This window comes from Aquila chrysaetos, chromosome 25, assembly GCF_900496995.4.
Source record: "Aquila chrysaetos chrysaetos chromosome 25, bAquChr1.4, whole genome shotgun sequence".
Classification (NCBI taxonomy): domain Eukaryota; kingdom Metazoa; phylum Chordata; class Aves; order Accipitriformes; family Accipitridae; genus Aquila; species Aquila chrysaetos.
Window position 1 is genome coordinate 4,960,029 of NC_044028.1, and position 13,009 is coordinate 4,973,037.

Here is a 13,009-nt window from a genome sequence, read left to right on the forward strand (position 1 = left end):
AAGGAATTCCCAGCTCCCAGGGGGACAGAGATTCACCTGCAGGTCTTGAAAAAAAGAGATTAAACACTTTCAAATACTGATGTTATTAAGCATGAAAAAGGTGTATCGGGTCATTTTTAGCTGTGGCTGTTGCTCCTCCTGAACCCTGCACAGTTTGACTCATGAAAAACAGGCTTCCAGGTAGCACAGCAAGGAAACACAATCTCACAAATGTTTTAAAGTCTCTTAAAACAACCTTGAGTTAATTTTTATGCAAGATATGTGGGTCAGGATATAGAACCAAAGGTTTAACAATGTGGGCATGTTAATCCCATGGTAAAGCCATGAGTGAGTTATGCGGGTCCTATCAAATGAACCGCAATGGCTTTTCTATGGATAGTGAGGTGACACCTTCCAAGTCTGATGTTTTGGTCTTTCAAGGTGCAGAATTAAGTGCAGTGTCCCACTGAGAAACTGGAATTATTCCTTTCTGATGGGAGAAAAACCCCTTTGTTTCTAGCCTGATTTTGACTTTCAGCCATAATGAGTTTATGCATGGAAAAGCTAACATTTGGGCAAAAGGAAACCTGTGCTTCATCAACTTCACACCACAGTAACCCCAGTGGAAAATTCTGCCTAACAGGGGAGAAGAAAAACCATTCTGGAGCAGGTTAATTGCCAAGTAAATCCCAACGTGGCAACTCTGCAGGTAACCGAGACAGTCAAAGGGGCACAACAATGTCATCAATCACTGCATCTTTGCAATTAATCATTTCTTTCTACGTTTTATCACATAACTCCACGCCCTTGCACATAAATATAATCTTCCTACAGGAGTGTAATGTGCAAACTTTGCTGCCTTTGAACCACAGCTGTTCGGTACCTGCAGGACGATTGCCAATGGCCAGCGTGCATCTTCAGGGGACTGTTTTGTACAAAGCAAACAGCTGAGCCCTAGGAAACTGCAAATTAGCTCAAGTATTATATTCCTGTCCCACGTGTTGACCCAGGCCGTGGGACTAGAGAGTCTCAAAATCCAAGGTTTTACACACAGGCATATATTCCCCTGAAGAAGTGGCAGAAACAGTGGCAGTAGGCAATTTGTGTGATTAATAAGGCACTTAAGGCAAGTCTCAGATTTCGGACTATTCTGAAAAAGGAGATAGCGTTGCTGTTATTCCCCACGCTGAACGCAAGGAAAAGGCACTCTGGAGCGCTGGCCTGACCCCCGGGGGAAGCAGCCGCGTCCCGAGCACCAGCACCCCGGCTCCCCTCGGCCCCCCCGTTCCTCCTGGCCGGCTCACCACCCATCGTAGCCACAGGCTGGTCTCGCTGGCCGTCCGCACGGTCACGCTCCCGGGGGCAACATCTGGCGGAGCCTGCAGCGTCTGGATGACGCGGGAGGGCTGGCTGAGCGGGCTGGAGCCCACCACGTTCACCTGCCGCATCCGGAACCTGGAGCGGAGGAAAGACCGGTGCATGCTGTAACGGCTCGGAGAATGACACCTCTCTTTCCAGAACGGGAAAAAAGATGGAAAAATACAAATTAGGTCTTTCTAAATGTTCCACAAAGGTCGGTGTGTGCGGGTCCCCTTTGTATTCACTGCTGAATGCTTTATGGTAACCGCTTTCAGATCCTCTCAGGTATTAAAAAAAATGAAAATGAGATTAGCTTAGGGTCTATTAGAAACTTAGGTATTTGTGTGAGAAATTTATGTTAATTATACCAAGCCTGATGAGCTTATGCTAGCAATAAGTGATTTTCTCTTGCGATGCTTGTACAATACATTCAGAAAGGTATTAAAATATCAAACTTTGGATATTCTCATTCCCTGTCAATATAAAAAATATACTAGTGATAACATTTCCCCTCAATTACTGGTTGAAAGAAGATGATTTATCCCTGTGCTGCATTTTCAGCCTTCCTGCACAAGACAGATTAAGTTATTTAATATGGATATGTGTCTTTAAAAAATACCCTGTCTGCTTGAAACCACCTCTATTACAATAGAAATCCCTACTGGGTCACGAAAGATTTAGAGAAATCTTTTTTTCAGGAAGCACAAAATAATTAAGACGTGCTGTACATTTCAGATACTCTCACCCGTCACAAGCAATTAGAGGAATCCAGCACTTGCACATAAACACATGACCTGTTCATACTAAACACTTAATTTTTGGACCTAATGACTGAGCTTAGGAAGAGGGTGAGCTAATCGACATAGCAGTGTTTATTTATCTGCTCTGATTTCCCTAGAAAATGCATTAAAGGAAACGCATTAAACAAATACTGTCCTCGATTTCACTCGCAAACATTGGCACAAAATATAGAAAAGAAGCTGGCTGATAAAGATGTGGTCTGATAATTAGCTCTCATGATGTATTTCCTCACTGGGTAATGAATAAAGCCAACCAGAAACAAATCCATTTGGCAACAACTTTCTACGTTTTAAAAAATTGTATAAAATTGCTCTACACTGAAACAAAACCAAAAGAGCTTGTATCTGTGCATGCATGAGAGAAAAAAACTGGCAAAATTCAAGGAGCTGCTTTATGATGAAAAAAAATTGGAGAACTGGACGCACGAAATATCCCAGCATAACTGGGATCATTCCAGAATTCAATGGATACAAGAGAGAAATGAGACGTAGCAATAAAATGAACCAAAAAGTTTAAGAATAGAATAAAAAAGCCCACGCCAAATTCCTCATATACTTCCTCATTATTTTTTATCTCAAAGACAATTCTCCATACACCTGCGAGGTGTGCAAGTCTTTCTTATTTTGCATGGACACGGAACATTGAACTGTGGTACGACCCGCACTTTACTATTCACCTCTGCCTTTTCAGCTTTAAGGATCCACCTTTATGAGGAGAGCAAAATCTTCTCAACCTGAAGATAATTTTCCTAAACCTCTGCACCAGAACTCTCTGCTCAAGCTCAAAAATTTTCAAAGAGCTTTTAGTAAACGTATAGCTCTTGAGGATGAGATGTAAAACACTGCAGTGGGGAGTTTGTGAGAAATTCAATATGTTCCTAGGCTTCTAAGGGAAGAAAATTAGTGTACCAGCACTGAATTAGTTGTAAACTATATGAGCTTTACTCGATTGCACCTACTACTAGCTCGCAACAGCACATGGGCTAGCTAATAGGCCCTTCAGCCAGCGCAAAATGGACAAGTTTCTAGTAAGCTGATTTAACATTTGCCACTATATCTCCTTGCAACCAGCCTTTACATTAGCAAGCTGTTTCATGAAAGTATTTTTCATTAGGATTGAGTACCTCAAATTCTCAAATCTTGTCTATACTAAAGCAACACATCACTTGCAATGAATTGATTTAGAAATCAATCTCGTTTAACTGGGGTGCACCCATAATGTAGATTCACTTCAATCAGTTTAAGCACTGCATATATCTATTAAGCTTAACATGGTAAATTCTTATAAACAAAGGTTTCATTTAACTGATGTTACCAAATCAAGCTAAATCAATAAAATGATGTTTAAACTGATGTAAATATGTAATTACAAGTTTGCACCAGTTTAACTACAATTGATTTGTCACTGACTGATGTTACACTGGTGCACCCTTTAGATGAGGGAAGTCACAGGATATCAGGTACTCGTAAAAGCATTTCACCGTGCACTTGGATTTCTTTTTTAATATTACAAACTGTATTGTATGTAAATTACAATTAACAATATCAGACAAGTAATTTTAAGTATAAACTGTGAAAACAGCAAACCTGTTCCCTTTTGTTCAGATTATAAAACACAGCCAGCTGTTTCTGATTAGGAAAGCTGTTCCATGCTGCTATTTACTAATTTTTTTCACACTGCAGCTAATTACCTGCTGTTCTTACCTGTAATGAGTGTAAGGAGTAAGGTTCGGTACCTCCAGCATCTGAGCATCAGGTTCATTCTCCACCTCACGAAGACTCACCCACTCCTCTTCATCACCAAGTACACCAACCTGTATGTGGGAAAGGTAAGAAGGAATACAAAGCAGACTATATATAGATATATATAAAGAATTATATATATAACCTCTTTTGCAACGTGTGTCATCACAACAGTGGAAGGACAAATGCTTTTAAATACATATTATCCAGTTAATATTAATTTAATATTAATTTTTATATGACAAGGCACTGGTTATTTGTAAAGCAATAACACAGCCAAGTTAGCCAAGTTTCCTTGTACCTGTTGGGACTTCATTGGGATCCTCTAATAAGATCTATTCCAGAAAAACACCATGAGAGCGCTAATACCCTGTTCAATCTCGCTGCCACAATACAAAAGTATCAAGTAGTAATGTAACAAAATGAAAAATAGCCTTGATAATAACTCACAGGAACTGATGCATACTAAGTAAGTCTCGATGGAGGCAAAATGCCACAGAAATGAAGACAGAGAAACAAGAACAAAGTCAAAGGACAAAAGTGTTTTAACCTCGTCTGCTGTTCTGCACTTAGACCAGACTTTTCCACGTGCAATCCTTTGTATTAATTAATCACAACGTGTTGCCCAACATAGTCCCTCAGCTACGGCAGTGTTAGAAGGGACAAAACGGTGATGAGAACTGAGAGCGTTACTTTCCATATAGCTTTCTGGAGATAAAACGAAGATGAATCAGGACTTAAAAGGAAGTCAACAAGGCATGATAGAAAGGTCAGAGTCTGGCGCGGGACCCTCGCAGACGGCAGCGGCCGTAGGCAGGGTTGTGTGTGTAAGAGCCACAGTAGGAGCGTGCAGAAGGAGACAGAAGAGAGGTGGGAGATGGCTGGCCTTCACTTTGGAGATTCACAAGTGCTGAAACACAGGGGATCTCGGACAAGGCTCCCTGATATAACTCCCTAGCACTGTGCACATTTAACCTGGTGTTATGACCCTACCACAAAGGGCAGTACCTGCAGTCCAATTCCCTCACCCGGCTCTGGTATCCGCAGTCCCGGGCTGCAGGGTATTGGAGGGTACGCAGGCAGCTATTCCCTTTAGCGTCTATTTACAGACTTAACATCCACGAAGATGCCTAATCCTTTTTTAACCTGCTGACACTATCTCCTCCTACAGACTGCTGTGGCAACAAATTCCAGAAGCTCACAACCCACTGTGTAAAGAACTATTTCCTTTAATCTTTGTTAAACAGATCCCTTACGAGTTCTGTATACTAGTTACAGCCATAGACGCTGTCAAAGCACTTGATAGGGAATGTAGCCCAAAGTATCTAGCATACCCAAGTACTTCAAATAGAAAATTAGGTTTCATTCACTCTTTCTTTTTTTTTCCCCTTCAGGAGAAGCAGCCTGATTTATTTATAGATGTTTTAGTTCTTCGCTCACCCAGGACTTAATGTGCTGCATATTTATGTTTGTGCATGAAGAAATGACACAAGGAAAATTAGGCCAAAGAAATAAGTTCTGCATTGCACTGTGAAAAGAAGCCTCTGTGATCTTCCTGGCAGAGGACCTCTTTCATGGAGGGATGTGGTTGCACAGGTCTTGATGGGCCTTTCAGTCTTGTTGGTTATCAAGGACACTGCCACATACCAAACAACATATAAAATAGATGTCAGTGAAGATTATGGGCCTTTTAAAATTCTCAGTCCCAACTGAGCTCCATAAATTTTAGTAAAGTCCATGGATGAAGGAGCTTCAACGAAGCAAGTTGAGACAGGTCTGAATGGTAAAACAGAACAGCCCCAAACTGAACCCAGAGAACAAAGACATAATAAAGAGAATTTAAAAAAAACCAAAAACAAACCTACATGAACAAAGAAAGGAAGAGAGGGTTGATTTCAGTCAAGGAAACAGAGAACACTCTTGATTAAAAGAGTTTTTGATTAATACTGTAGAAAGTCTATAGTAAATGCTTATTTTTGCAGAACTCCTTGCTCTTAACAGCAGCACCTCAAAGTGCTGCAGTAATTGTATAGCAACAGTCCGCAGTGCTTTGCAGGCTGCAAATACTCTCCAGTAGTGAAGTTGTCATCTTTTTGTATTCTAAGAACAGTAAGAGCTTTTTAAAATATTTCTTGCATAGCAAAAAAAGAAAGAAAAAAAAAAGACCCCAGGTTTCAGTTGTTATGCAGCAGCAGGCGGGTCATTAATACACATTAAGGACCACATGGTTCAGACCCAGAGGCCCACAGGGCTGTGAACAATTGACATTGACTCAAGCTTGAGAGGTGTCCAAAACCCCCCACCTGTTTTGCAGCTAGACATTTACCGGCTGGCTGCAAAGGTAGAAATATTAAGGATCTTTTACTGATGGAGAAGCAGCGAAAGCTTCTATGTGCCCAGGACTACAGCAAGCCCCTCCAAAGCTCTCCCAGGAGACAGCTTTCTGGTTGTGAATGCTCTCCCAGGTAGGAACGACGGATGCAGCGTAGGAAGAAATGGCAGATGCCATCCAAGCCTGGCATGTTGGTTGTTCCCAAGTTCAGAAGCCAGCTGGTAAACAGGTCACCACTACCTATATTGGGAGGTGGGGGACCCTGGGCAAAGCGGGAGGGCAGATAGTCCCAATTAACTGCTTTTAGACTGATTTTCTGCTGAAAGGTAGTGATAGAGAGGCAGCAAAAAAATCAACCACAGGCATAGTTCTGTGGTTCAGCAAAAGCTTTCAAGAACAATAGATCGGGAACTTGCTTTAGTTAGAATAACAACTTGTAATGTTCCCAGGATCTGGTGCCAGCATTTGAGAAACTAACTCCAAGTGTTAGATCTTCTACTGAAATCAGTAGTATATGTTAAGAGAGTGCTGCTTGTCTAGGGAGTTTTTCGAAAGTAAGAGGACTGAAGGGTGACCAGCCGTAGGGTAGCTTGGTGAACAGTCTGGGGACTTCTGCATAACCTCTGACTTGTGTGGCCAAGCAATTCATGGTCAATGTTACTCAAAACAAGTTTCATTTATTTAGCAATAAACTCAGAAATGAGTCTCGGAAGAGAACCTTCAGTGATGGACTTCGGCACTTTTAACTTCCACAAGATCTACAGTAGATTCCAAGTTTCAGGCTCTTGAAGGAAAAGGAAATTATTTTTGCTGAAACACTCTGATGTCAGATCAGAGGAAACATATCAGTTTCAAGAATCAGAGTACAAAGAGATTCCCACAGGGCAAAAAGAACTACGGGCAGTGGTAAGGATAAAAGAATCCTTTGAGGGGCAAAAGAGTCCACCATGAGCCGCTCTGCATAAAATAAATTTAGAGGCTTCTTTCTTGTAGCTGTTTTTTTGGATAACAGTGTATGCAAACTTCAGAAAAGGATTATGTTTGTTGACAGATGCACACATATTCATGTGTGCATTGTTTCAGGAGGCAGATGAGAACACCAACTGCTTTTCTGTTACCGTCGGCATAAAAACTCCTTAAGAAATGCACTCCGCATCTTAACAGTTCTCCGTACAATTGGGCCACAATCCCCAGGAGGCTCCAGGACTGCCACAGTAAACACACCTATGTCCACAGAGACCCTTCCTATAGTTCTCAGTAACGATCAGCCATCGCAAGTTAGCACATATTCATTCCCATCTCTCAGCTGTTCCCAAGGCATTACATTCAATAAAAGGGCATATTCATTTATTATTACAGAAATGAGACAGTATAAAACAATATTGGAAGTGATGTCAGAACCCTTTACTTCTCTATGCATTAGTTTCTCCATTTCTAAAAAGGAAAACGTTATGTATTTTATAAAGTGATTTAACATTTTCTGGTGGAATGCACTATATGAGCAAAGTTGCAGAATTTTGATGAAAAAGAAACCAAAAATAATTAAAATTTGGAATGAAAAAATTGTTTGCTGCAATATTTTGTATAAGACAGTAATGCTTCCAAAATTTTGAACAGTTATGAAGTACTAACTGCAGGAAGAGAAAACACAATGTTTCTGTACATTATAGAGGTACCCCGTGTTCTACTATAGTTCAAGATATGTCAGAGTTTTCATTATAGAGGTCCATAACTCACACATTTGAAATCGCTTTGGGAGAAATTTGGTTCACAGGATGTCAGCCTGGGTGCAATTTTTTTTCTTACAAAATCCTTAAATCGATTCAGCCATTTTTGATTTAAAGATTGGCAACAGCATAAAATTGTCAAGAGTTTCAGACACTTATTTACCAGCTCTGAAGTAAAAATGACACCAAGAGAATCACCTCATACAATGGATGAATCCTATCTGGGTCACTGACTTAACCCACAAAACCAGATAAATTCATGGTTAAAGTTACAACATCTTTCCCAACTCACAGCTTTACAAGCAAATACAGTGGTAATACTTTAAAGGTTTTACTACTCTGAAACTCTGCTACTGCTCACCATGATATTCATACAAAATCTCTCTAAAAACAGCAGAAAGGCTTTAAGCAAAAACTCGCTATATTAGCCCGTGTACTCATGGCTCCATGGCTTGCAATACCTCTTCATAAGTGGCCTTCAGCCGTTCCACAGGTCTTCTGCTGTCTGCACAATAACATTAATCACCAGAAAAACACACCAAACTTGGCAGAAGTTAGCCCAGCTTTTCTAGTCAGCCACTGGAAAACTTGATGCTGTGGACCGAGCACCCACCAAGGCACAGTCATGATGATATCATTTATGTACTTCTCCTGACAAACTCCCAGGAAAAATTCAGCATGAGAAAAACAAGCTGAAACTGGATTGCAGCAGATAGAGGGTGCAAACATGAAACCACGTGAACAACAGCAGGGATTCAAAGTCATTCTTGGTTATGAATTGCCAGAAAAAATGTCTACAATATATATTCTAACCGCATCTGAGAGTACAGGATGATTGGAAGGATTTACTGAAATTCTTTGGGGATGAACACGTTACCTGTGAATGTCAATGCCACAAGACATTTACTGCTGGTCCCTCTGAACAAGTGTCAGCAGAACCTTTATATTACGTTAGACCCTCTTCTCTTTAGGTTATACCGTATGTAATGGAAAAACAACATTAAATATTTTTTTAAATAGCGTTGGTACTTTTTTGTAGTCTGTTTGGAAATTCAGTTTCCTCCAGTCCTCTGAGTCTAGATGGAGAAGAAACAGCCTAGTGATTTTTAAGAAATCCCTTCAGAAGTACAGAATGTAGCTTCACTAGAAACAGAGAAATGGGATTTTTAAGGCTTGATATTTCAGTATCTACCAACACTAAAATCTTAAAGACCTGATTCTCCTCTCATGTTCATTGACATAATTGAGAATTAGTTCCACAGTGGCTCCCGTGAATTTACACCCCAGAACAAAAAGCAGAAGCCAAGGCCAGATGTACAAAATTTCACGTCAACTGGAATTCCCAGCTGTGTCTTTCATCCAAATTGTTCATGAAGTATCAGACTTCAAAAATGGCACTTGGCCAAAACGGAATACTTGGAACATTTTCTAGACCTGCCCTTATTAAGGAAGCTTTCTGCCACATAAAGGAACAAAGAAGAAAAACATGTCGGTGGCAGGTTGTTTGCATGTGTGAATATAAAATAGCTGCAGTTTGTCTGTAAGGACTCAGGCATTCAGACTAAAGGGCATATTCCCAGCAGAGATGGAAGAGAAGACACAATATATAAGGGATGTCCAATGCAAAGCTATCACCCAGCTGTACAGAGGGGGACACAGATGAAGTGCACGACAGTACCAAGTATTTGTTGGTCATGCTTTGTCATGAACCCACCACCAGCAGAAGTACCAGCAGAGGGAACAGACCTGTGGGGGAGATCGACCCAGTTCTCCTTCCTGGAGGGATCATGCTGTACAAGGTCTTAGTACACTGCAACATATTTTTTCCCAAGCTATTAGCTGTTTTCAGCTACTCTGCACCTTATTGCAAACTTTCAGAGAGGCTAATGGTCAAAAAATTTGCAAATGTCCCTGGCGATATAGTCCCTGTACCAACTTGGACAGCATCTTTATTCTCCAATTCAACTGATCAATTGCAAAGTACACTAGAACATACAGATACGTGTTTTATAGTTAAATGTGACCCTATCACTCAGCAATGCCACCTATTTTAAAATCATAGTATGCAAAGCCACACCTTAAGTGGCTTTTAATTTAATGCTAAGGCATGAAACGCTTAACAGTGCGATTAAAAGCTGCACAAGGCCCAGCGAATGAAAGATCCAGAAGGAAAAGAATCCTCCCTATATTTCTGTTTAGAAAATACTGTTGTAGGTTGGGTATAACCGCTGCCCTTCAATCTAACATAATCCTAAGGAACAATTATGGTAGCCTGTGCTAAAATACAGATGTTGCAACAGTAGTCTGCATCCCAGCGCAGACATAGCGCTGCTTAGAACAGACTACATGAAAGGCATAAATGAACACTGGGGTGTCACTGGCAGCTGTTTTGTGAAAGCTTGTGTGTCTTTGATCACTGCTCCCGCTACCATGTTCTCATCGCCACCCCTTGCAATGGTGCTCTTCTGATCACACGCACAGCCTGCGCGAAGAGTTGATCTCTACAAAACTCATTTGTTCTTGGCTGGATCAAGTCTCGTAGCAGCACCGGGTATGATCACGCCAGAATCAGTGCATGCAGAAGGCAGGAGTGAGAGAGTCTTGGTAAGAGTGATGGGGATGAGGAGAGGGAACGGGAGCAGGACAATGAGAGCTCTGGTTTAGATTGGCTAAAGGTGCTGTGAAATTGCACTTTAAGAGAGAAAGAGTTTGAGGGGACTGCTGGCAGAAAGGGGCTGTGAACAAAGGATTATATGCAGCTGTCATCCTGGAAACAGGATTTGCTATATCCTTAAGGAGTCACCGATTTCTCTGCATACCTGAAAAGATTTTTGTTAATCATGTGAGCAAGAATCTTTTTTTTTTTTTTCTTTTTTTTTTTTTTTTAAATTATATCCACTTGGAACAACATTCCAAAGCTAAACAGTGAGGTATGGTGCAGAGGTATGGTGCAGAAGGGTAGCTGTGGTGAAAAGAACTGCCCCGACTCCAAGACGACTTTGACTGTCCTACTTCCCCAAATGGAACAAATATTCCTGGATCCAGGATCTATCAGAACCACTAACCCCTTGACTTTTCTACCAACACATGAGATGTTGATGAGGGTTGGTGAACAAGAAAGATTCTCCCTTCCCTCCCTGCACACCAAGAACCTTTCAACCACTATTTGCACCCAGAGCTCTTCAAGGATGCAGATAAACTTCATGGTAATTATTACTGCAGTTTTAAAACATTCAAATTTATTTCACTTCAGTGGCGTTCTGCAACTCACAGAATTAACAAATTCCTAGCAATATCAATGCAGTGCTCCAACATAAAAATGCTCCTCAGAATGTGCCAAGCCACCATATTACAGGATTTCAGTGTTTAATTGCATAATATGCAATAATGTGTATGTAAACGGTACAAAATGTACCGACTTGTTCACAACAATCTCATTACCAAGTGAAGTGATTGTATCAACATGTCTCAGTGGTGACGGTGATTTAAGAAGTCCAACATTTGGTCTTAAAAACAGATTATATTATTTATAAAGATCTGTGGGTGGAAAGGAAGAAGCAAAGCTCATCTGTCAGGAGAACAAATGAGGAATATATAACTCCTCCAAGGCATAATGACAGCAGAAAGAAGGATATTGTTTAAAGCTGATGAAGAGGAGAATTCATCCTATTCATATCTAGAGGCCTGGATAGAAAACCTCGGTATATTCCATTACAAGATAGAAAAATACACTCAGTCTCTTGAATAATGGTATCTTTACTGTTCAGTCCAATTCTTTCTATACTTCTGACTCCACGAGATAATAATTCCAGGTTTCCATCTGGTTTGAAAATACACCTAAACAGAACCTAAAGGTTTCAAATCTTTTTTTAAATAAACAGATGGACTTAAGCGCTGCTGTATGTGTTGCTTATGATGCATCTGGTGCTCTTCTGAACATAAGCAAAGCTGCTTTACAAAAATCCATGTGAATTATTTAAAGGATAAACATTCTTACATATATATATATATTATATATCATATTTTTCTTTTGTTCTTTTGAACAGAAGTTACAGCATTCATATGACCCCTTTCTCACTGGCTACCACAGACATTTCTCAGCTAAGCCTCTCGAGCTCCCTTGCATTCCAACCTTTCCAGGACCCCCTGAACAGCTACCACCAGGCCATTTACTGGAAAGCTTTGATCCAAAGTTGGATTACAGTTTTTGTACAAACAGCAATGCACTCTTTAGACCATTTTTAACCCCTCAGAAACTTCCTTAAGAGTCTTTTGTCAGGGACGTACCTGGCCTTCGACTATCCACTTGGAGATGGAGGTTTTGCCGTCATACCCTGGCCGGAACTGAAGCGTGGCAGAGCGAGGGCTGATGTTGGAAATCACCAGGTTGGATGGAGCCCCTGGAAGCTCTGAAGAAATAGAAATGTAAATGAGAGGTGGAAATGCTCTCCGTCTAGGGCCCAGTAACACAGGTTGAAATTCAGTGTTTAAGTATATAAAACACCTTGGTAACAATTATAATAGAGCAAATAGCTTTGGTGGTTTTTTTTTTTCCTTTGTGGCAGAGTACTACATACAGCATTACTGTTTTTCTGCTCTGAGCACGCACCACATTTTTAAGATCAAACGAGAAAAGAAAGAGCCCATCTACAGAATTACAGCTACTATTTTAGACAAGTTGCACAACCGACAAAGCATGGTTGCTCAGAGGAAAGGTACTTCCCAGCTCCAGATCTGCCAGTCACTTGCCAAGTCACCTAATTCCACTGTACTGTTTTTGCAGAATTAAGTGACAATAATTTTAACTAACTTCTCAGGGTACATACAACTTTAATATACTAACAACAGAAAAAGACTCAAATTTTGGGGTAGCGTATAGGGAATATTTTGTGATTCTTATATTGGCCTATAATAGATGGGTTTTAGAGGACATTTCTGATGCCTGAATAAAGTAGATGATTTTTTAAAAAATTTCTGTTCCACATAAAGAGGGTGACCTTCTACAAGGAAAAATCTGCAGCCCCAATCAGATCTTTGCCTCACATCAGTCAAGCTTACAGCGGCATTTA

General features: G+C 40.6%; 1 protein-coding gene across 7 annotated transcripts in view; it reads right to left on the bottom strand.

The window, feature by feature from the left end:
* SDK1 (sidekick cell adhesion molecule 1) overlaps positions 1-13,009 on the bottom strand; it is a 417,371-nt gene that overhangs the window by 84,126 nt on the left and 320,236 nt on the right. For all 7 annotated transcript variants that reach the window (XM_030001765.2, XM_030001768.2, XM_030001764.2 and 4 more), the window contains 3 exons: positions 12,228-12,349; positions 3,843-3,952; positions 1,284-1,434 (listed from right to left, as the gene is read on the bottom strand). In XM_030001765.2, coding sequence (XP_029857625.1) covers positions 1,284-1,434; positions 3,843-3,952; positions 12,228-12,349 — 383 coding nt within the window. The remainder of the gene's footprint in view (positions 1-1,283; positions 1,435-3,842; positions 3,953-12,227; positions 12,350-13,009) is intronic.